This window comes from Thunnus maccoyii, chromosome 6 (genome assembly GCF_910596095.1).
Source record: "Thunnus maccoyii chromosome 6, fThuMac1.1, whole genome shotgun sequence".
NCBI lineage: Eukaryota > Metazoa > Chordata > Actinopteri > Scombriformes > Scombridae > Thunnus > Thunnus maccoyii.
Window position 1 is genome coordinate 19,442,502 of NC_056538.1, and position 25,106 is coordinate 19,467,607.

At 39.6% G+C, this 25,106-nt stretch overlaps 1 protein-coding gene across 1 annotated transcript; it reads right to left on the reverse strand.

The window, feature by feature from the left end:
* Positions 1-1,075: 1,075 nt before the first annotated feature.
* egln2 (egl-9 family hypoxia-inducible factor 2) lies at positions 1,076-16,819 on the reverse strand. The gene is made up of 6 exons (XM_042414278.1): positions 16,531-16,819; positions 14,501-15,989; positions 4,718-4,837; positions 4,184-4,320; positions 2,946-3,013; positions 1,076-2,804 (listed from the first exon to the last, which is right to left on the reverse strand). The coding sequence occupies exons 2-6, from the start codon at positions 15,767-15,769 to the stop codon at positions 2,752-2,754; spliced, it is 1,647 nt and encodes a 548-aa protein (XP_042270212.1). The 5' UTR covers positions 15,770-15,989; positions 16,531-16,819; the 3' UTR covers positions 1,076-2,751.
* Between the last annotated feature and the right edge of the window lie 8,287 nt (positions 16,820-25,106).

Consider the following 25,106-nt stretch of genomic DNA (forward strand, 5'->3'; position numbering starts at 1 on the left):
GTCATCTTAGGGACAATCTGCACCCCTCCAGTCACCAAGCTGGTACTGCTCCCTAAGGTGCCAGATGAGGATGAAGACAACAACACCACCTATAACAGCAGGGACGTTGTATTTCTACACATTCATAAATATGAATGTGGGAGCGGCTGTATAAAATCTCCTGCTGGAGCAAAATCAATGTCACAACACATTGCTTCCACTTTGCCTCAGAGACTTTGAGTACGTGCACGCAACTCATTCAGTTATAGAGTCTACCTTGTGGTTACTCGGCTGGTCTGTTCTTCAGTCTTTGTCATCAATATCTTTTGTTACTACAGTGTGCATCGTTGACAATGTAAGTTATCATAAATATTACCTGATGTTATGTCTTCATGGCACTATAATACTAATTGTTAACACCGCAGTGTTTAGAAGTTTATGTGGTAATTAGCAGGCTATTGGCTTAACCCACAAGGTGCTCAACTTAGTCAATGAGCAGATGTCTAACCCAGTGTATATTTGATTAAGTGTGTTTTCTAAGTTGAGGTAGCTTATACCTGTCTTGTTGAGGATAGTGCAAGAAATCATTGACCTCAGTAGCGTACCGACAGTCTAGCCTGGTCATGTGACCTTCTACTTGTTGAAGTCAGCACCATACTTGTGTTTAACTAAAAAACCCCTTGTAACAATTTGGTAGTATGATGTTTCATTCATGTAACCGATATTCCATGTTAAATTCCCAATTTGATGCCAATGTTAACTAATTATTATTATTCTGTGTTGCAAATATCACAAACCACACATTTTATATACCTACCATAACATTGTACCCGCTACGATTCCCAACCACCTCATGCTTGGAAATAAATGCATGTTTGGAAATAAATGCTTTATTTGAATGAGAGAAGTTGCTGCATTTTCTCTAACCAGGAAATTAGGCCACTTGTGCACAGCCAGACTATAGTCACACACACTGTTGTCTACACCTCATGTATAACTGAGAATGTGTTTGCCCCATTTGTCTTTGTGCTGCTCTTGGACTTTGAAAGAACTCAAATGCAGTGCAAATGTTTCTTAGTAAATCAATTACAAATGATTTGTGTACAAAAACAAACAGGTTTTAATTAAATATTCAAAAATTAAAAAAAAGAATTAGGCAAACAATTTCCATTTGTTCTCAATGTTTTAGTTTCTATTGCATTTGAATGACCATATTATCCACATCATAAAGGCATTAAACTACATTTTTAGTTATATATTTTTTTTTCTATCATTCACACATGGCATTTCAAACAATAAAGTGCTTTTTTTTTCTTAAAATAACCTTCTCTTTAATCAACCCCACATACACTGAGACAATACCTGTGACCCTCTCTAAGACAGCGGAATTTGTCACATACATGTGCAAATACACATTTACACACAAACATATTCAGTCCACCACCACACATGAGCAGGCGGTAGTTTGACCCTGCAGTTCACATACAGTGTATGCTTTACTCTGTGCTTTATACTGTAAATGGTCTTAAGTGTACAGGTTGTTTGAGGTTATCTGATAAGTACTTTTTAGTATAACTTTGTCCTTTTTATTCTTTTTTTTAAATTAGCTGTTGTTATTCATCCGTCTATGTGTATATGTGTGTGTTTGTTTGGCCAGAGGGTTCATCTGTTTTCATCTTGTTTAGAACAGGTACAAGTCAAGCTGAATCTGCATACAGGTATATGAGCATACACGCACACGCACACACACACACACACACATACATACACGCCAATACAGAAAACACGCCAACACAGAAAACACACTCAATTTCATCAAACCCTGTTTTGACCCTTTTCACTGGACAGCTCACCTCTTGTCTCAAGTGTGGGCCATGCATTCAGTCAAACAGAGAGCAGAACACATCAAGTACGTAGAAAAGTTTTGTGTGCTTGAAAATCTGTTGCATACATACATTGCAACTAATGAAATAAATGAAACGTCCATGCTGGATTACTCAGTGTTTTTTATTGCGCTAACATTTTGAGGCTGTTGCAAAAGATAGCCAGATATTGCAATACCATCCAGGAATATTTTATGAACTCTATTTAGTGTGCATCCAGTAATGTTTAGGGTTAGCGCTTAGGGTACCATATGGCATCTTTCCACTGTGTCATGACCAACAGTCATTTGATGTATTATCAAGCTTTATCCTTTCTGTGCCTCTGTCTTTACACTGACCCCACATACATGCTCGCCCACATCATGAGACAAGGGGACCACTTCACAACAGATTCATCATACATTATATGCTCATTGTGTTTGAATTGAAAATTACACCAGATCAGAGTAAAACAATGATTTCTTAATACGTCACAACATCACTGATAACTGAACAGGCAAAATGGCAACAAAAGAAAGTAAAGTTTTTTTTTCAGTTAGTTGTCTTCATAGATGATTCAGTGAGATGTCTAAAGAAGAGAAATACTTTCTCTTGGTTGTCTTCTTCTTTTGCCATGCAGACTATTCTGACCCGACCTCACCCGTCACACAATCCAGTCTGTTGTGCTCGTTATCTGCCACATCTTTGATCAGCAGGCTAATCACACGGCAGGAAAATATTACATCACAACCCATGATGTGAATCTGACAGTTGACACTGAAACAGTGGCACGGAGCTGCGGACATGACTGACAGTTTAACGGTGTCTCCCTTTTATGATCGTGGCATCCATTAGCAGTTCAGAAAGGCACATAATACTTTTAGAGTGCTCTCCAGTGATTAGATGAGATTTATGTCCTGCTGTTTTGAGTGACAGGCACTTGAACACCTTTCTGTCCTGTTGCTATGGACACAGGTAAAAGAGAAAGAGCATATTAGTCACATACAATATGAAGTGGCACCAAATATATCCAGAGGTGATATACTGCACAAACAAGCCAGGAAGGAAAAGTAATCACAAAATACAGACTGTAAAGAAACTCACCCAATCTGTATTTCTCTTTAGCCTCCGCTCTCTCTTTGGCATCAAAGTACCAGACTGTGATGGCATAGCTGTAAGACACAAGAAGGATAAAGATATACTAATAAGAAAATAATTATTTCTCTTTTGTGGGTACAGAATATAATCCTGGTGGAAAAATTAGCTATTTTCTAGCATAAGAAATTAACTAGGTGCTTGTTTGAGGCAAAATTGCTGATAAAAGTCAATTTAATGGCTGTTTATTAGCATATAAACAAAGTATCTTTTAATGTTATTCTATTAAGGTAATGATTGTATTATGTTGCATAACGTTGTGTGTTTTGGGTTTATGTGCCAAAATGCAACTGCTGGATTTAATAGGGGTTTTTTGTTGTTGTTTTTTTTAAACTGTCTGTGATAAAGACGTAAATGCTCACAAAAAATCTGATTATGAGGTCAAAAATTGCTCTCTTGAAAGATCATTTCTGACCCAGCTAGAGACAACACATCCTATGAAATGAACAGCAGACTGTCAGGCAAGCTGATGTCCTGGGCATCAGAGGGTTAATCTCTACAGTTTCTTGTCCCTCCTGTGGGGCTGTGTTGTTTATTCCTGTCTCTCATGTCTGTGCCTCTCCAGCACGAGTCCTGCAATCGAACCTTCCTCCCCTCTCCCTCCCGCCTACCCCCTCAGGAAACACATACTTCCTGCCTTGGGCCCCGCCTCGCCCCCCAGCAGTCAGATGGAGAGGAGAGGAGAGGATGAGTCTGTTGCGTTTGAGCATCAAGAAAACTGAAGGACTTGTAAATATGTATCCTGGTTTCTTTTTACAGTTGTCTGGAGTCCATAAAATTTTAATTCCCTCGCTTTTTAACTGCACGGTTTAAAGTGATGAGAAATCAAGCATCGCTGACAAAGTTGTTGACTGGAGAGTGTGTGTGTGTGTGTATGTGTGTGTATGTGTGTGTGTGTGTGTGTGTGTGTGTGTGTGTGTGTATGCTCATCTCTTTGTCAATTGTCTTTGACAATTTATAGTAAATGATTGTAATGTTAAAAACAAAGTTTTTTTTTTCAATTGTGCATGTGCATGGTCTTAATTATACAGTAGGGAGCAAACTAAAATAGACTAGATATACATAACTGGCAGTATTGGCACTATGCCCTGTCTTTTTTTATACAATTTAAAATCATGGTACAATGTTACATTAGTTTGTGTGTGTACTGCATACACAAGACCCGAGCAAGTTGAAGAGTTACTAACCGAGTGGCGTAGGCTGGCTTGACTTCATGTGGGTTCCTGCGGTCAGACCAGAAGATGAGCAGCCGGTCAAACATAGGTTCGATGTTGGCCACCACATTTTTGCCTTCAGGGTAGATCTGCAGCAACCCTCCTTGTTTCTATAAACACACATACACAAACAAAACACACACAATACAGCCTCTTACTTGCAACATAAATGCCAGCAATTTTTGGAAATGTGGAATTTTGCAAGGATTGTTGTTTCCTGAGGGTGTCTGAATGTTTTCTCTGTTGGGCACTAAGAGTTCTAAGTGTTGGGTTAAGTTACTCATGTAAAATTGAACAATTTGAAAAAACATGACCAAAGACTAACAAATCTTTAAAAAGACTTGAAGAATCATGTAAACTGAAAGACCAGAGAGTTCAAGTCTTTGTAAGACACCGAACTGATAATAAATCCTTTTTGTGTTGCTCCTCATTCAAATAGAGATTAATACATATTTTCAAGTGTAATAAAACATTTTAAATAAATTAATATTCATCTTATAAATGTACCTTGACATCCCAGTTCTTGTTAAGATAGTAGATACATGTGATGCAGCGTCCGTCACCGTTGGGGTTGTCAACATGGCGGACATATCCTGCCCCATTACCTGGGTAACAGGCAACCATGGCCTAAAAACAAAAGAAATGGATCATTAGTTGTGCATTTGTCTCCGCCTTAGACAATAAGCACTTGAAAACAACAGTATAACAAGTAATTCTGCTGCCTGGCACACTTTGGGCCTCAGCTCACTATCACAACTGTGTGTTAACAACCATTTTGCTTCATTTTCACAGCTACAAAGCAAATATCACCTTCCAGTTAAACATTACTTATGATACCTCCAAGACAGAAATTTATTCAAAATAACACAAATCCTCGTCCACCATAATAGACTCCATTTTTCAACAGAGGGTCAAATCCAGTCATATTGCAACTAATTTTGATCCCACCTGTATTAGATGTAAGATTGAACCTGCCTCTTTATACCATCTATTTTGGGCCGGCCCTTTAGTGGTAAAACTCTGGGACAAGATATGTTAACATCTCCAGAGTACACCATATGAATATTCAATCCTCTTTGTGTGTCACTTTATTTGAAAAAATATTTTTTTAGGGGTTCCCCCCCTTTAATTTATTATCATTATTAGTATTATTATTTGCATTCCTCTGACAGTATTTGTTTGTGTATTAGTATAACAAAAACAATTTTAAAAAAACTGAGTTTACAAAAAACCCCCCAAGTAATCTCTTCAATGGACTTCATAGGTTGATGAGATTTTTTCATGTGCTTTGATGCCTTTAAAAGTGAATTGTGTTATGGATTATTTGAAAAAAGAAAAACAGGACTGTAGAGCTGCAATGATTAATCAATTAGTTGATCAACAGAAAATTAATCGCCAGCCATTTTGATAATCGAATAATTTTTTTCAGTCAAGATCATTTTAATCAAGAAAATAACAGACAGATTAATCGATAATGACAATAATTGTTAGTTGCAGCCCTACAGGACCATGTGAGGGATGAGTTCACCTGTTTAGAGTGGTGACACTTTGAGGAACTACAGGTGATCAATTAATTATTATCAATTATAGGTGACTAGTAAGCATTTAGAGGTTTCAGCCAGAGTACAGAAGCTGCAACAGAAACCTTCGGTGCCACCCATTCAGCTTTCACACCACTCCAAAATAAACTCTTTCCCAGCTGGAAAGACTGTAATTTGTGAGACACACACACACACATACACACTCACAAGAAGGAAAAAGAGCAGAGAAATATGTCAGAGTTCAGCTGTTGTTCCCAGCTACGATCTGCAGATAGAGTATCCATGTTCAAAACAATGGTCTTGCGTTGGTATTTCCCCTGCTTGACGTCTCTGCGTTCAAGGCTGTGAAGCAGGAGAGTGCTGCTTTCTTTGGGAAGTCAGAGGGAACCGAGACCTGCGTGAGAGCTCTCCGGTCGATGCACATTCCAGACCAGGGCCACTACAAGACCATACGACTGTAACTGACAAAACTGTACCAGGGTCAAAATGAATTGAGCCCACGTCAGTATGACATATACTGAGGCACAGAAACATACTCATGTTTCAAGCCAGAGTAAATAGTTTCCAAAGCGTCTCCATCAGACTTCCAGTCAGACCTGCTATGTCTCAGCAGAGTCCACAGCTGATTCAATTACTGGCTGACATCAGCCTACGCAGGCAGACAGAGATTCTAGGTGAGGATAGTTGGCATAGAGTGATAACTTCTCTACCATCCAGGCTGAATACAAAGGAATACTGTAACTGCTCTGACTTATCTTGTTCTGCATGGGAAGAAAAAAGTTACAATATTGGAGTCACTGCATCACTTCAGCCCACCTCTAGGACACTATCATTCATGACTAACAAGTTCCACACTGCTGCAATATCGATTTAACTTACTTGACTATCACCGAAGCTGTAGTACTATAGCATCAGAGTCTTAACCCTGAGGAGATCAAACAACGTTCACATAGATTTCTAAGACAAATGCACCTTTCCTCATGTTTGTGAAACTCAAATAAAAATGACAGTATGTTTTGTGTCCTCTGGTGTTTCCATCCACATTCACAGCCAAGTTTGGTTGTGTTGTGTGTGACTCCGCTCAGCCATTGTCAGCTCTCATTACTGACTAACTCTCGCAGTCAGAGCTCATTAACCCCCGGACCTTTTGCTCCGGGCTCCAAATGACAACCAGACTGGTTGCGTCAAAACAAACTTATCAAATGTACACAAAGGAAAAAACAGAAAACCATGTGCATTCACATAGTGATCATTAGAAACATTACTGTAATCCAAATGTGATTTAGAGTCACAAGAGCTGATTATATTGTGACAGTTTCAAAGAACTAAAACCAGCTTTGTCAAGTTTGGGGTTACTAAAACTGTATGCGGAAGATTGTGACATTTGGTATGTTTTTAGGCATGATTATGGTTTGCATTTCATTTTACAGTGACAGTTAAGAGGTTTCTTGGTTTCAACTGTTGCGATATCCCAAGGTGCCCCTTCTGGCCAACCCTGCAACATCATCACAAGTGGTGGCAGGAAAAAATCCTGCAGAGAGGAGTCTGCTTTTAGCATACCCTACCTGCTGTCAGCGCCAATTTCAGATATGTCCCGCTGTTGCTGATCTTGTATCAAACTGAAAACAGCTGCTGCTCTGTTTTGTAGGGATAAATGCCCTTTTGTGCAGACAGAAACTAGTTTAGACAATTTCTGTCTCAGAAAAATATATGTAGTTGTCAATATTCAAGAGTCCAACTGTGAGACGGTTCTTTGATTGGTTTCAAAATACCAAATGGAGAAATATTTACTCTGTTACAATGACCGCTGTCATGGAAATAAGTTCTTATATATGTATATACACATTACAAAATGTCAATACTATGGGTTAAAAAAATAACCTTCATAATATTTAAGTAAGTTTTATTTTCATGATAGCAAACACTCAAAGAGTGGATATTTTCCTTTAATTTGATAAAATATAATACAATCTCTTGATCTGACACAATATTCAGAATGAAAAACTCCATAAATTTATATAGAATTTAATGTGTTTAAGGATGGATCTAATTATGAGGGTGATGTTTTTTTGTTTTTGTTGTGTACATATTCAAGGAAATTTCCAGCAGCTTTTTTTCAAGTTGGTAACAGTCTTAACAACTGTAATGAACCACAATTAACATGTACTATGCCACACCAGACAGCTCAGCCCTCGCCTGCAGCATAAACACATCACACACACACACACATACTCACACACATAAACATACACAATATCTATATCAAAGCTTACACAAGACAGGCATATAATTTAGGAGGAGGGCGCTGATGTTTTCGCTAAACGAACCCGAGGCATTAAAAAACTAAATTTGAATCCTTCAGACATCACTACCATTCAAACCAGTTTCATACACAGCCACACTGTTTCTGACAGTAGCTTATAGACACACACATGCACAAAACATTTAGTCACACAGCGTGACACGGCACGTCGCGATCCTATCTGTCATTTCTGCCCTCCTCGCTCCTTCATCTCTGCTGAGATCTGTGCCCACAGTCAGTTCAAGTCTAATTGGCACCAACCACCTGCATGCCAGGCACCAGCATTAATGCCTAATGGCAGAGCTTGGTACAGTAGATACCCGGGCTGCCAAGCTGATGCCCGGGTAGGCAGAACAGGCTGTTCTGGACAAGAACAAAAATAAACTCCAATGCTGCACGCATATTCTGATAAGAGGCATGATGGTAGAGAGAAGGGTGAGGAGGGGAGAGGGGGCTAGATAAGGCTCGACAAATAGAGGCATTACTGCTTGCCAAGGAGAAAGAACGAAAGAGAACGTGTGTGTGAGGGGGTGGTGGGGGTTAAAACAGCGAGGAGGACGTTGTTGGTACACTGTGATGATGGTTAATTTATTTATTTTTTTCAATGAGGGTTTTGTAAGCAATTGTGGCTAGTTTTACTAACTGTGGATGTTGTGATTTAAAGATGTCTCTTATTTGAATCTTTATATCATATGACAGACATATAAGATGTAAAGCTGGTTGAAAACAAAAACAGATGGGCTTTTACTGGGCCAATTTCCCCTCTACTACAGTGTAGTATATACTATAGAGCTCAGCTTTGAAAAGAGCATACAGTACATGTGGTAAAATACTCAAGATGTACTCTTTCTGTAAATGACCTAGACTGTTTTATTTGTGTAGCTGATACACTGGATAGAGGGTCAGACGAAGACAATGTTTAGAATTTTGAAAGAAGTGTGTGCTTCTCTTACACGTGCTGTAAACAGACAAGAGACTCATCAGCAATTCATGAAATGCAGATATATATAGACAGAGGAGGGAGGAGGGAAGACTCTGCAGATCAGACCATATGGTTACTCATGATACTTATAGGTATACTATTTCAATACTGCAGGCATGAGTACAGGGTCGGCTCCACAGCTGGTAGAGACTCACTGACCCGGTCCCAGTGTTCAACTTAAGGTCACAGAAACCTGACTGATTTTAAGTGTGAAGCTTAAAAAGTCTTATAAAATTGTGTTTTCTCTTTTGTGAATATAATAACAATTGATAATTGTTTGATCAAAACAAATTAACATGATGATGCCATAGTAAAAATCTATGTTTCATCCTTCTGTTGCAGAAGGATGAAAAGTGTGCAGAAAAAGGCTCAAAAAGTCAGCGAGAGAAATCTAAAGATCTTCCCAATTTCACAGTGGGACAGCCCTGAGCTCTCGTTGTAATCGGAAAAACATGGATCAAAATCAGTGAGTCTTCGAGAGTGGACGGTGGGATTAGCACTGGCATGGTAGGACCCCATCTCTGGGGTTACAACCATCTGTCAGGCGGCACTGCCATCTTACTAAATTCCCACTGCGGATTACTTACAAGCAGCCTGGATGACACAAGATGTGATATAAAATTCAGTCATTATTAATAATTTCTACTAGATTGAATATGAGAGACGTGAAGAAGATAAAAGTCTGTGTGAATTAAACTGAATGATGATTAAGTCTTTTATCACTAGCATCTATCTCTGCTGCCTTTCCTGCAGGTTCATATCATGGCCTATTATTCAGCTAGATTCACCTCTAGGCCACTGCCTCTATGGGCTAGATATTGGTTTTCTAGGTGTAAGATTGCAATCTAAACAGCGTGTGTGTGTGTGTGTGTGTGTGTGTGTGTGTGTGTGTGTGTGTGTGTGTGTGTGTGTGTGTGTGTGTGTCTCTTAATAGATTTATGGATGTACTGCAACATAAACAACAACAAAAACAGTGCTGTACTGGTTTAAACCTTTGAAGGTAGTTGTACTTTTTACAATTGGAGGATTTCATCACTAAGGTTACAAGGTGTCAGCCTCAGACTGCTTGTGTTGATATTTGGGACTTTCTATAACATCCATAGGTTGGTAGCGCAGGGTTTGCAGCATTACGTGATAAAAAGGGGTAAAGTACTTGCAATGTTTATGTATATACCTATGTTGTGGCAGTTATTTTATATATGTAACATAAATAAGTGTGTATACAAACTTTAAAAATGTGAGAAACTACAATCAGACACGATGAGCTAATCCTGCTAATTATGCACAAGTCACCATTGACCACAGCAATGTGTGTGTTTCTTTAGGTGTTAGTGTATGCATGTACGCAATATACTTATTTTTGTGTCATCATTCACAAGTTTATGAATTTTTTTTTAAAAATTCAATTCAAAATGGGTAGGCTTTGGGATGTCCCTTACTGCTAATGTATATATGCTATTATATGATACATAGTCACACACTGTAAATGTGTTTTGGGATACGACAACACAAAAAATGAGAATAAATTTGAAACTAATAGTAATATGAAGTAAGAAGGACTCAATAGTAGCTGTGTCCCAGTTCCATACCTTATACTAATCCTAATCCCTGTTTGAGTATAAAATGCATACATTTAGACTGGAAAAACACAAAATGCAGTATACTTAAAAAACCTCAACTGGATTACTTAATTCACCCAATTTTTGATTGTGATGTTGATGGACATGAATGTCACAAAATGCCATGCACAACAAAAATTACAGAAAAATCGAGAAAATTTAAGAAAAATCGAGAAAATACCCTCAGGCCTCTGAGGGTTAAAAATCACACGGTGTTGTAACATTTCCAACAACAGCTAAAAAGTACATGAATGCTGCTACATTGCATTTAAAATAGGTAGGTTGCATCAGGGGGGATATCCAAATAAACGCACAATATCATCCAGAATACCATTTTGGAGGCAAATATTAGCTAGTAATGATTATTATTATGTTCATTTTTATCACTATTTGTGTTTACCCTCTGAACTGTCTAAATGGAGACTAAATTAATACCAAATTTGTCTATCCATCATCCATTTCATCAAGCTAGCTAGGTGGTCTGTACTGTAACTGCATTGTGTGTGTTAGAATACGACTCCTGTCTGCATGGTGGCACTGCTGAGCTCTAGGAGGGGCATATAAGGACACACTGCTGCAGTAGACATTCTCATTATACTAGAGCTTCTGCTGCATCGCCCCTTCTCACTCACTCAACACCACCATCCTCCCACTCCTTGCTCCCTAACTCCCTCTCTGCCTTACAGTCTCACTTCCAGTCTATCCCCTCCCCCTCATGTATCTCATTGCCTTTGTCGAGTTGTTTCTCACTTTCCCATAACACAACACTTTTCCTTGCACTGTATTAACTGAATTACTATGTCCTTTGTCAACACTATAATCCAGCCTTCCGCGCATCTCACAGGCAGCAAAACCTGGATCCTGCTGACTAACAGAAGTCAGGGTGCATTTTCGGGCATTTTGGTACATACAGGGTATTATTTTGGGCATTGCCAGTCCCTCTCCGTTTCTCTCTCATCTCTTTCAGACACAATGCGGAGCTCTACTCTGTATGGGCCTGTTACCAAGGTAACGGCTGGGAAATATTTTGTCCAAGGAGCAAACAAGGGGTTGATAAGATGAAGGAGAAAGGGAGTGAAGTACAGGACAGCGGAAAGGAAAAAGGAGGTCAGAACAAAGAAAGTGAAAAATTTAAATAAGGTTTGAGGGATGGAGTGACTGGTTATACTTCTCCTCGATCCTCCTCTTTCCATTTCCCATCCCTGCTTCTCTCTCTCTCTCTCTCTCTCTCTCTCTCTCATGCACACTCCATCATTGTATCTATTGCTACGCAGTCTCTTGCACTCTTCCACAGAAACATTTTGTACTGTGCAGCACCGAACTTTTTCAACACACCAAGGGCAAATGGAGAAATCTGGCAGGGGAACAGCTGGTGTACCTGTAGCAAATGTACCTGGTAATCACACCATGCCAAGTAAGAGAAAATGAATTACTTAGTGACCAATCAGTAAACACATTACATCCAAATGAGCCTCTGGCAGGTACTGAGTGACATAGAAAATCTAAACAACTGGCATCCATAACTATAAAACGTAACCCTAGAATAAACTCCTTATTCTAAAACCATGTTCCTCCCTTGGAAACTATGTCTACGCACATCTCCTGACTGTTTTCAGTCCTCATACAAGCATCTATCCAAACGAAACAATGAAAAAAACTTTAAATACACTTCATTAAGGTCTGCCCTGAAATTTATACCCGCAATCAAATAAACTTACAATGCTTATGTTTTTTTTCTATGAATCTACCTCCTCTACAAAACAGGCTTGTGAATTGAGGCAACAGCTTTGATGCGTTATTGATTTTACCGATTAAAACCACTTCATTCATGAAAGGAAGCTGCAGCTCAAAGTGTCAAAGGATAAAAGGGCGTTTTTATATCTTTTCATGAGTGAGATGGTGTTAGTGTGCAGTAGAATGCAACTCTCAACAGTGAGCAGAAGTGGTATTTTGCACTCCAGCACTGCAGCAGAACTAAAAAGATCTAGAAAATGTGGACATGTTTGCCTCAAACCACACTTTTAGTCCCATTTTGCTGTCATTTTGTCACAACAAAGACCAAGTATGACTTTGACTTGATAGCAGCACAATCAGCCAGGGGTCTATAGGAGCAAAGGCTGCTGATGTAACCCAACCAGCCCCTGTTTAAACACTGCCTCAATCTTATGTAAATGACTAGACATGAAGGGCAAGTTGCTATGTCCGGTGTTACACAGATGGGGTGAACGAGGTTGTGGCGCCAATACTTTGGGAAGAGAGGGAAAAATAGTGATGATAGATGATCACATCGAACATGGTGAAGGTTAGACAAAAAGACACAACCAACACAAGACAGGAGATGGTTAATGTGAAGAATTTCCACTTGGCTACCAAAATGCTCTACGTATATTTCGAAACATTTTCTTTTATATTGGGCTGCCAGGTTGACTGTTTTTCAGATCAGATCAGACGCTGTGTTCATCAAAATGCTTCCTGGAATATATTTACCCCACATGACGCACTTGTATCAAATCTGTGTACACCTATCAAACTGACCTCTTATAGAAAGTAAAGAATTACAATATTAGTATTTATTTCAGTCACACTCTTTCACCATCTGTCTTTTTTTTTTTTTTGATTCTTCATTTCGAAATTAGCAGTTTAAACAAATGAATGTTTTAAACCACACCAACCTGTATTGTCTGGATCTGCTATTTGCAAATCTTGATTGCACATAGGGGAAAAACTAAGAACATGTTGGGTAACAGTCTAGACTGGCATGTAATGGTTAACTCACAGCTGATAGGGAAACAGACCATGACACCACATCCTGAAAAACACATTCATATTTACTGAGTAACTGTTACTGAGGGCTATTAATGCAAAGAGGGACAGGTGGAACATGTACTTAATCTTAATGTTTTCACTTCGCTGCACTGTTTTTCCATTTCACAGAGGAAAACAGTAGCGAAAATGGGAGAGGGGAGTACAGATAGATTCAGGATGGAGACTTCAGTCAGAAAGGGTCACTGACATTACCTGGCTCTGATAACCCAGGACTGCGTCATTACAGGGAGGAGGGTGGGGGCTCACTGTCCTGCACACAATGTCCACAGCTGGATGCAGGACAAAAAGCCTGCCATCTGTGGGCTATGATGAGGGGGAATTACAGTCATCTGCTGTTTAGTCTTAGTGTGTATTGCGCTCTGTTAGGTGTTGTGCTGCGGTAATTGTGCATGGCATTTGAAAAATATCAACAGAAAAGATAAACTGAAACGTGTTGTTTAGTTACGGTAAAAATAAAAGAGAAAACTTGTGGTTCACATGGCATGAAATATGAGTAAATGGAACAAAACACTCTCCTACCATGCCAGTGCAATGTTTGCATGGGTGAAAGTAGTGATAGAAAAAGTCATCTTCAAAGCCAGAGATATAGTGATGGCCAACGAGATACAGCTCCAGATGCATTTTTTCTTCTCCTGGGTACCAGTGGAATGAGGGCAGGGACAAGGCCAGGCCTAAACTCAGGCACAGTGCCAGGTTGGGAGGAAAGCTCAGCCCGCAGCCCCCCCTTATCATGCTCATATGTGCCAAAAAACACAACAGGGCTCATCCTAACATCCTACCTGACGTTCTGTTTGCTATCCCACTGTGGTGTTAGTGTGTGTGTTTGCCTGCCTACACTTCAGCATTAGAGCAGACATGACACAACCAACCTCTTGCTCAAAATATAATGATGTCATCAGACTGATACACCCATGTCGTCTTTTTTTGTAGCCTCTATTTTCTCCCTTTGGCACATAGCTTGAAAACATACCCTTCTCTCATCCCTAACCCCACCATTTTCCATTATGTGCCACCTCTCACCTTAGTGCGTCCATTGATGACACAGTCCCCCAGCTGTCCATTGGCAGCGCTGTACATGACGGCCTCATCAATGTGAGCCATCAGCACCCCGATGCTCTCGCACCCGGGCTCACGTCCCTCCACCCAGGCGATCTGGTCGCCCCGGATGCTCCGAGAGGGAATGCTCTTCTGGCTCACCAGCTGCCCGCCCCGAAATTTCCCACTGCGGTTTAGGATCTCCACCTCCTCCAGGACCCTGTCGCCCAGTTGAGGGCCAAGGAAGTTGTCCTTCACACAGATGCCGTAGTACTTCATGCAGGGGATGATGTACTGCTGGGCTATGCACTCTGCTGACCAGCCAGCGCCTGAAGAAGGTGGAGGGGTGGGGATGCCATTAGCCTCCGCGGGGGAGGTCTGGCTGGGTGCAGCTGGTGGACCAGCCGATGCCACATTATGTCCGTTGTGCTGGTTAGTGTGGGGGACAGGAGGGGTGAAGGGAGATTGGGGAGTGACACAGTGCACATTATTGATAGTCATTTGGTTGCTATGGGAACTGTTGCTGCAGTTGACTGTGAGCGGGGCGACTGATCGGGCCACCCTGGGGGCCTCTGAAGATTTGTGAGCAACACTTACATCTGCCAACCTTCTCCGCTTTAAGTCTGAGTCTCCTGAAGCAAAAACCGAGTCCACAGAACTTCCCAAACCCGGTGACCCACTTGTGAGACCATTCAGAGTCTCTGACCCCAAGTCCCGGTTCTCCCCACCCCTCCGTTTCTGTTGTTGCACCTGTCTGGCTTTCAGGTCACCATTGAGCCTCCTCATCACTAAAGGGCACTTCTCATGAGCTGTGTGGTCCCCGTTCTCCACCAGACAGGCTCTACTAGTGACAGGGTACATAGGGCCCCCCACCATCCCCTTCATTTGTGCAGGGTAACCGTTTGGTGTGTGAGCCAAAGCGCCTGTGTGGCTGCCTTCCACGGTGGCAGATGGAGACACCACCCCACCGTTGTAGATCGGCACGCCGGTTTTGGACTGCTTCGTCAGGGTTGTGATTCCAGGGGAGTCGGTCTGAGAGGCCAGACCCGCGAGTAACTCCGCGGCTGTTGGGCTCCCGACGGGCGCCGCGCAGAAGCCGTTAAGCCCCATGTCCGCTCGGTACGTGTGATGAATCTCCGCCGGTCCGCACACAAGCTGCTGTCCGCTCGTCCTTCTCTCCTGCGAGGCTGAAACAGCGACGCATCCGCGGGAAGAGCTTGGGTTTAAAAGGTCCGTGTGTCCCAAGCTCTCCATTTCACCTCGTCATCTGCTGGATGCGCACGTAGCTCACGTCCTCGCTTCATTTTCTAGCTGAGCTGCTGTTTTCCTTGACGGAGAGGAGCTCTGTCACAGCCGCAAGAAGTTTCATGTCCAAGTCTTGTTCTTCTTGCTTTTATTTCACCCCTTTATCTTATTTAATAATCTCAATCTGTTTGCATCCGATTTATAAACATTTTGAGGCTGTGGAGAGGATCTGTGGAGAGTAAAATGATACACTTTAGACCTATTAATAGCACAGTGCAGGCCACTTGACAGTGAGCTGAAGTAAATAAATCCACAGTATTTATATAGTGGGTATACAGTTGAATCATCATTAGATTAGACTGTCATTAATTAAGTTTTCACTAAGTTTTTTTTATTAGGCTATTTTGTAGCCGAGTTCAATGCTTAAAAAGGAGGGAAGGATGAAAGACGAAAGCCAATAAAAACTCACTTTTACTGACAGTTTTTATACCTATTTAAATTAGACACCACCTTCAAGTGTAATCTTTGTGTTTTAAGTAAATTGCAATTCATATAAGACCGTAATGAAACATAAGAAGACTTTATTTGGTCTTCATCGGCTATTGATTACCAACTTGTAATCAGGTCATGGCATGTAATCGCCTATTAGCAAAATCTATTCATTCAGTTGAAACACACGTTTCACGGTTGTGAAATAAATCAGTGCAGCTAATAACGTTTAAAAGCAAGTGAAAATTCCCTCTTGAGGAGATCACAGCTCCTCCGCTTACCTACGGCAGCCCACAGCAATGCAAATCCACAGTGAGCGTACGTGACAGGCTGAGAGTACGCATGTTATTTCCGGGATTGTCTTGCCCGTGTGTGCGTCCCATCCAATTTTCTTGTCGGTTATAAATAATATCCGAGGGATGACGGCAACCAGCGCCGACCTGACACATTAAACCAAACAGGGGGACGGAGGGAGATGCTCCGAGCCACACAAGGTCCCCTCAATCACCAAAAAAAGTGCTCTCCGTTGTGCCGGCGAGTGCCCCCAGTTTCTGTCTGCCTCCCCTCCTCCCTCTCCTCCCTCCCACAGCCCGCTTTCTCGTCTCTCTCTCTCTCTCTCTCTCTCTTTCTCTCTCTCTCGACTCCCTCGTGTCATTTACATGCACAAGCCATGTGACCACTTGCTACTACGACTTCAGCTGCACCGACAGAAACCGCCATGACATTAATTTAAACAAACCTTTACCCTATATAATCTATGGCACGAGGCAGTCTTTGGTGATAACCAACGTATCTGCAGTGATATGACTTTCAGTATTATTATAGATGGGTTACTGAATTAATTTCTTACATGTTGAACAGTTATTAAACGTTTCCAAAATATGTTTCTGCCAGTTTGCACAAATAAAATATAAAGCAACCTTGCAATTCAATAAATATTGTTGTTTTAAAACTTAAAATGTGCATTTATTGTTAAGATAAATGGTTCCAGAGAGGTTTTATTTTCACAGTTTCTTGTTTTTTGAAAGCTTTACATTGTACATGAGTTTATTTTATAGTGTCAACTAGATTGAGTGGTTCATTTAGAGAGAGAGAGCAGAGCAGCACAGTATTTATACTATGTGATGGAGACAAAATCTTCTATCAGACGAGTTAAAGTGAAACATTGGCTTAAACAGCAACAGTCATGTTAAATATGAACAGGTTTTGAATGGATCTACTAGTCATGTAGGCTACTTACATACACTTACATTCACACACACACACACACACACATAGGCCTACTGTATATACACATGCACACAGTCTGTTTTATCCTCAATATGTCTTATCCATCAAAGCAAAAATCCTGTTGATCCAATATTGCCATAAATCAATCCAGTTCATTGATTTTCAAGACTGTCCATGGCCTAATACAACCAGAGATATTGAAAGGAGAGCCACTTTAGAAACAGTACAAAAAATCTATATTAGTTGACAAATCTCCTTTGTCACACAATATATATATTCTCATATTGTTCAGCCCTAGTGTCCTTTCAAAATGTGAAGTTTCATTGTGCATTTGAAGGAGTCATTTAATGTATAGTTTGTAGACATTTAAATCAGAATCAGGAGTGAATGAGATTCAATCTGTCTGTCTGTCTGTTTTCAAAGCCCATTATGTCTGTCCTTAATCCTGGGCTTGTTTAACTCTGCTTACATTTGACGCATATTGTCGACCTATATATTTGTGTAGGAGGAGGAAGTGATGTAATGTGCTGTTATAAAGCCAGGACTGGGGTTAGGATGCTAGATTAGCGCCTCACCCTCAGGGATTAGGGACAGAGTATTGACACAACAGTGGCACGCCACATGCATCAGTCGCTTCTCGGTGCTGCCCTCTCTTAGCCTATGGACCTGGAGAGCAGCCATGTGTAGTGACTGTTATCAGCTGGGGGCCTCTCACTCCTCAGCAGGTATCCATACAAGAATATTATGTAAGTAAATGCACATATAAATACATACATGACACGCAAATCAAAAAAATGAATGAGAGGTCATGTGCCAGGTTGCATGGACGCCTCACACATAAAAGTGAAGATAAACAGCCACCCTTCCTGCCTTTGCCACAAACATATAGACACACATCACTGGAAGATAGTGATAGCACATAAACTCACCATAAATAAACAGCTAGGTCATTGTTGACCCAGCAGACAATGCTTTCACAGGCATTTGCAGGTATTTTGTGTTGTTATAGTAATGCAACAAATACATATAGATGCTTAACACTGTACAGCAAAGGTATACAATATGTATGTAGGCATGTACAGAGTGGAGGTAAATGTTATGTTCATGTGTGTATGATTGTAAAGTGAAGATAAGATTATAAGTTTGAGTGTGCGTTTTTGTCTGATATGAGTGTATTCATGTTTTATTTTCGCCTGTCATCAGTTTATGTTATGTTAAGGTACTATTGAATATCTTTCTTTGTATAATAAGAGAAAGTAAGCAAACCTGGACATACTATGCACACACAGACTATATATTTGTGTAGGCCACTCAATAGTAGTGACTTAATAAACTGTTTTAAATATAGTTTTTAAGCTCTCAGGGGTTTTGTCTTGTTATTAATTCTCTATTCTCTCTACTCTCTATCTTGCACTATTATTTATTATCTAGTACTTTGGCCCCAGAGAAATATCTTTTCATTCTGCTATATATTATGAATGTATGGTTCGAATGGCAATAAACTTGAACTCTATGGTTAAAGGCAACAAATCTAATAATAAATAATACAAAAACTAAACCAGACAAACTTTAGCACTATTCAGTGCTGATGGAGAGGGGTATAAAAATATGGAGCAGTAGCGGAGCTGAAGAGAGGATGGTGTTCGATACGTTGAGGTTCACAGACCCATCAGGCCTGGGATCGATTGTCTCTGACCGCATGCTTGTCGAGTCATTGAACTCAACTAAGCAAAGAAGAATTTGCAGTCAGAGATCAAAAATAAAGCTCCCACATAATTATGTGAAATCAGCATGTAGTGAAGACTTGTAATTTCATGGTTATTTGTATTTTATATGTTGCAAAACTCTAAATTTCTCAAGAAATCACAGACTCATGACTCATCAGTCGCTTATGTATTTAATTGGGTTTGTGGTCCGTGGGTGCGTGCAGCAAAAGGAACACATATTTTCAGACCAGCATGAAGAACAACACAATGTTTCAAGGAAAAGAGAACTCGTTTGTGAAATGTTTCTTCGGTCGTTTGTGAATCATCTTTCTGTTAATCATCTCCACACAGCTACCCCATGACTACAACAGGTAATCTTATAGAAGACTGCCTGCGTACAGGTCAAAGGCCATTTGTTTCAAGGATGCACAGCATGTAGCATGTGTTTTATTGTTGCTGATATGGAGATGTGACACGTTTTATTGGTGTTGATTTTGAAAACAAGATGTGACCAGGAAGTTTATCATCTGCGTCTGCGTTTAAATGTATGCGTACGTTCACCCTAATTAAGGGTCCCCCTGCCCCCCAAGCCACTAACAATCAAAAGGGAAACTTTTACCTCCAATTTTGAGTTCATTTTCACATCATACAGTCTAAACAGTGAGTAAAGTTGACAAAACATAACACAATCCTTCCAAGTTTTGACTTTGCCAAGCGACCAGAGCAGTCAGATATTACTGTAAGAATGACACCATTGTTTTCACAGCAGTGCAAGATGAATGATGATTCATTGTTTGGCATTGATTATAGGGGAGAATATGCACCATGTAATCCAAATTGCCCAAGGTAGTATTTAAACATCCCACAAAATATTAAATATCTGGAATAGAGCTTAAAGTTGACTTGATTACAGCAGACATAGGAGGTGATATAACACACACAGGCACATAAGCACACACGTGTAAACCATTAACCCATGACGGTGGCTCCAACAATGTCACTGACATGAGAGTTATGGTCAGAGAAAACAAAATAAATCTGGGCTCCCATGTACCAGGAGATCAAAAGGAAAGCAGTACCATAATTAAAGGAAAAAACAAGCTTGGAAACACACACATTCACACACCTGCAACATTAAATAACCCCGACAGCTTCCCATCCTGTATCCTGCACATTATGGTATTTTCCCCCCAAAATAACTTACAATGCCCAGTTTACATAATGAAATATGACAGAATTATATAATTTCGATAAAACAGCACACGTATATATTCATAAAAAAGTTGTTGTTTGTTTAATATTTATGTTCTTGTTTTGTATATGTTCTTGTTACTTCTCAGTAACTTCTCTCATTTTATTAATGTCAATAAATCATTTGTCTGCTGACCAGTTGACACTTGTATCTAACACTTGTTTGTTCCAAGGACTGAAAAACAGTGTGCTCATTGCCAAGGTCAGTGCTCCCAACGCAGCTGGCTGGAATCCCCCAGACCGAGTAACACAGACTAGTGCAGCTCTGCACGTATACATCTCCTCCTCCTCTCTGTCCCTCTCCCTATCTGTCTCTCTTTTTTCCCTCTTTTCTGTTGACACCACAGGAATCAAGCTGAGAGGACAACAAAGAGTTAACAGAGGGCTGAGGCCTATAAGTAGGTTGTCTTATTTTTGCTTACTCTGTGTCTTCCACTTTTTAAAAGTCGCCTCAGGAAACTATTATTGTACACAAAACATTTTCTTCCTTAAATTGTATGTGCTTATATTGTTTTATGGTGTTATTCAATGTGCCTGTCAAGCCTACGCTTTGAGCGTCTGTTAAGAGTATTACAATTGTACAGTTTTGAACATTTTATTTGTGCTGGCAGATTTGAGAATGAAAGACCTGCTGCTACTGCTGCTGGATGCATGACAACGCAAATGACAAAGGTCATGCCAGTCAGATGACCATGTTAAAAATAGGCAGCAGCTCTGTGGTGTCATGGACAGTTTGTTTCTTGATTTTTGGTATGGAGTATGGAGAACAGGGATGAGGCAAAAGAATCTGGAAGACAGATCCTGAAAAATGCCGAGACACAGGGATGGGGAGGGTCCAGTGTGTTTGGAAAGTGTGTGAAAACAAAGAGAAAAGAAAGGAGGGTAGGATAAGCATCAGGAATGAATTATAAAAGATCTGCAAAACAGTTTCAATCCGGACTACATCATCATACCCTCTTTTATGAGAAAAAAAAAATCAATGAAGGAAATGATGAAATGATGAAATCAGACATTAAAAGCATCATGAGACAAAACCTGATCATCCTGATCTGCACAATGCACAATAATAAAGAAAGACAGGGAGGAAGAGGAGGATTTGTTGTGTAAAAGTGAGGTAATGAGAGCAAAAGGAAAAGACAGTGAATGATAGCAGCAAGGACAGAGAGCGATACGGGTTAGTGAAGTGGTCAGGGAGGGGAATTTGAGGATCAACTGTGCCGCTGGCCTTCCTTAAAATAGCTCATACAGAGATATGGAGGAATTTTCTGTCTTCAGACAAAATGTCTAAACTGTTCTGCCCGTGCGGCACTGTCCCTGAAACAACAGAAAAATACCACTTATCCCACACATTAGCAGGATCTGCAACAAAACTCTCACTCTCTCAAAACTATGGTTTAAATCTGATGTTTGTAACTTCATCTTAAAATCTGCTGTTTGTACAAAGTGAAATATGCTCCATCTGACATTACTTCACTGTCTCACCCCAGGATCATCCACAATAATTGCAAAGTGTTTTTTGGAGCACCTTTGTGTACACATTTCATATATAGTATTACATCTTTTTCAAAACTGGTACAATAGTGAACAAAAAAAAATGTTTTTGCACAATTTTAATTATCTATTCATTTACGGGACCTATAAAAAGGTAATCCTTGGTTTTCATGTTTTGTAATTTGAACATTGAATCAAAGTAGATCTGATATGGCATTTTTAGAATTCAGAATAGAAAAAGACCCTGTATTGTCAAAGTGGAAACAGATCTCTACAATGTGATCTAAATTAATTACAAATGTGAAATACAAAATGATGTTTACATGAGTGTTTACTCACGTTAATAGGGCACACCTAAATCATCACTGGTGCAACTAAGTGGTTTTGAAGTCACATAATCAGTTAAATGGAAATCAATTGTGGGTAGTCAATTGATTTCAATTGACTGTAGTGCAAAATCATCTGTATCTGCAGTATAACTCCACCCAGTATTATGGCAAAACCTACACCATAAAGACAAAAGAACACTCTTAGCAACTCAAACACTGAGTGACTGTGCAAGAGGAAGACCAGTAAGGGAGTCAATTTATCTATCTATTATCTATTCTCTCATCTATTATCTATCTGAAACTGACAGTTCAGCACTGATTCATATAATTACTATGTTGCTGCACCCATTTTATAAACACATAGTCAAGCCCAAAGCACAAGGGACAAAACTTCTCATCTTGTTTTGCTGCTGATAATTTTATTCTACAGTTATGGAAACATCTGTCTAGTCATCGAGGTTTGAAATGGAGATTTTGAGATTTCTGAAACTTAGAATTTATTAACATCACTGAGTCTTGAATTCAAGACTGATAATCTGCCACACAGATGACACACCAGCCATTGCACACTTTGTGTTCAGGATATATATTTTTAGAAAGGCCATATAAGTTTGTAGTGATGCTGACATACAGATATTTTAACATGTGGAACAAACTGAAGAAAATTACACAGTTTCTATGTATTTGAAGTGTTTATATCTTTTCCTGCTTTATTAATATCTGACACTCTCCCATGTGTGCATGAATACGCAGAATAACATGCTTGTGTGTTCAGGACCCAGACTGAACCTACACTGCCACATGACTCCTGTTATCATTGTCCCCCTTCCTTCACAGATACAGAACCGTGGACCACACCCAATGAACCTATGTGTGAGTGTGTGTGCGTGTGTGTGTGTGTGTGTGTGGTTGAGTCAGTTACTGATGCACAAAGTTGCAGAAGGTTAGAGCTATAATCATAACTTTGATAATGGTTGATCATCATTGTAGATAATGATAAGAAACACTATAACAGTAATTATAAAGCACATCTAATGAATATTTTGTTTAACCTCACATTTGACAGAATTTGGAGGAAAAGAAAATCTAATATTATGATACATGGAACATACTGCATATTGACAATACTACATATTAAAAAATTACAGCATGTTTGAATATATGGAGGGTCTTTTGCAAGTATTTTGCAAAAACATGCTAGTACTCTACTGTATGTTTTCATTATTCCTCCAGAAGATCATACACAATATAATGATCACCTACTGGTGTTATATTTGTATGATAAATATATGGAAAACATATGATAAAACATTTTACAATATATGAAAAATAGCAGTAATTTGTATAAAAATGTTTATTATTGACAAACATATAGTTTTAAATGAATGTCAATATATGAATTTTAAATATCCTTTTTAGGAAAATATATTCAAAGGTTATTGAAAAAAAAACATTATAAACTGAAAATCTCTTGTGTGTAAGCGCGTGCATGTGTTCGTGTGTGTATGTCAGTGTATACAAACATCAGTCTCCCATTGTGTTGGGGACAGTAGCGTGAGAGCGACCAGAGGGTCAGCTGCGCATCACATCAAAGATTTGGCCGCTTGTAAAAGACCCCACTGTTAACACACACACACACACACACACACACACACACGCAAACACTTGCACGTGAACACACACAAATACAAACTCCCATCTGAGACCCTTGTGCAGCGTTCCATGCTCCTCACACTAAACAATCAGGTATGACAGGTGTGGTCTTTCTGGGTCCCGGTGGGCCAAAGAAGACAAAAGACCCTCAGGAAGAGGCCGTCCACTCATCCTCACTGAGGACACGTGGGAGCACAGATCTCTCTCTCGCACACACACACACACGCGCGTGCACGCTCACATATCCACACAGCTTCACTGGGTATAAACACAAGGTTATACAGTCTCATCCTGTGTGTCTGTGTATTTTACATAATTTGCAAAGGGAGGAGGAGAGTAAATGTTTAAATCTCACATAACTTTTTCACAGCGTAGCTTTCCCAAACTCCAAATACCTCTATAGTTTCCTTCCCTAACAATAAAGGCAATAGGGCTTACAGATGAATGAATGCAATAATAGAGTTTTTACTTATCATTAAAACAGCATTTAAATGTTGATTCTCGTTTATTCTCTCCAGCTTATATTGATGGTGATGTGGGCTAAAGCTTGTTCTTTCTATCTAGTTGCTCAGTAGCTTCAAAAGTGAAGAAGACACAAAAATCCTGACAGATGTAAACTGTATATATTTGTGAATGATTTTATGCAGGAATGTGTTGAAACCACTCAACTTCTTTTCATGTTGAGAGAAAAAAAAATGGTTTTACATCCAGTTAGATCTCTTTGAAGCTTGGTAGCTGTCCAAAAATCACTTAGAATAATAGTTTGTATTATCTGAGTCTGGTAGAAACAAACAAAGCACATTCAATCGACCTAATTTTGGTTATGGGTAGATAATCTCCCAATCTGTCTTTTGTAAAATGTAATATGTAAATATAATGTATAATTTGTGATATATAATTTGCAATAAGTCATACAGTTTATTTACAAAGGTTTGCTGCAAACTGTACTTTTTATTTAACTAGTGGATTTAAAATGAATAAAATAAGGTTGTGCGTGCTTTTGAAAATCAACAAATGTCCATGAAATAAATGGAATCTTGAAGGCTTTGAGTCAAGTTAGGTGTGTTTTTGTGTCCATTATGACTAGACCGTTTAAAAGATAAAAATTAGAGGTTTTTATTCATGTGCTCCTTTTCATGATTATGCTATTATTAATTAATTTACCTCTGTATATTTGTAGGTTGAATTTTATATTTT

Bases quoted from the DNA above. Each gene is read 5' to 3' on its own strand.
- egln2 (XM_042414278.1), bottom strand. From the start codon at position 15,769: ATGGAGAGCTTGGGACACACGGACCTTTTAAACCCAAGCTCTTCCCGC. The intron at 4,838-14,500 runs GTGAGAGGTGGC...TTTTGTTTTTAG, and splicing joins TCATCAATGGACGCACTAAG to GCCATGGTTGCCTGTTACCC. The intron at 4,321-4,717 runs GTACATTTATAA...GTGTGTTTATAG, and splicing joins ACAAGAACTGGGATGTCAAG to AAACAAGGAGGGTTGCTGCA.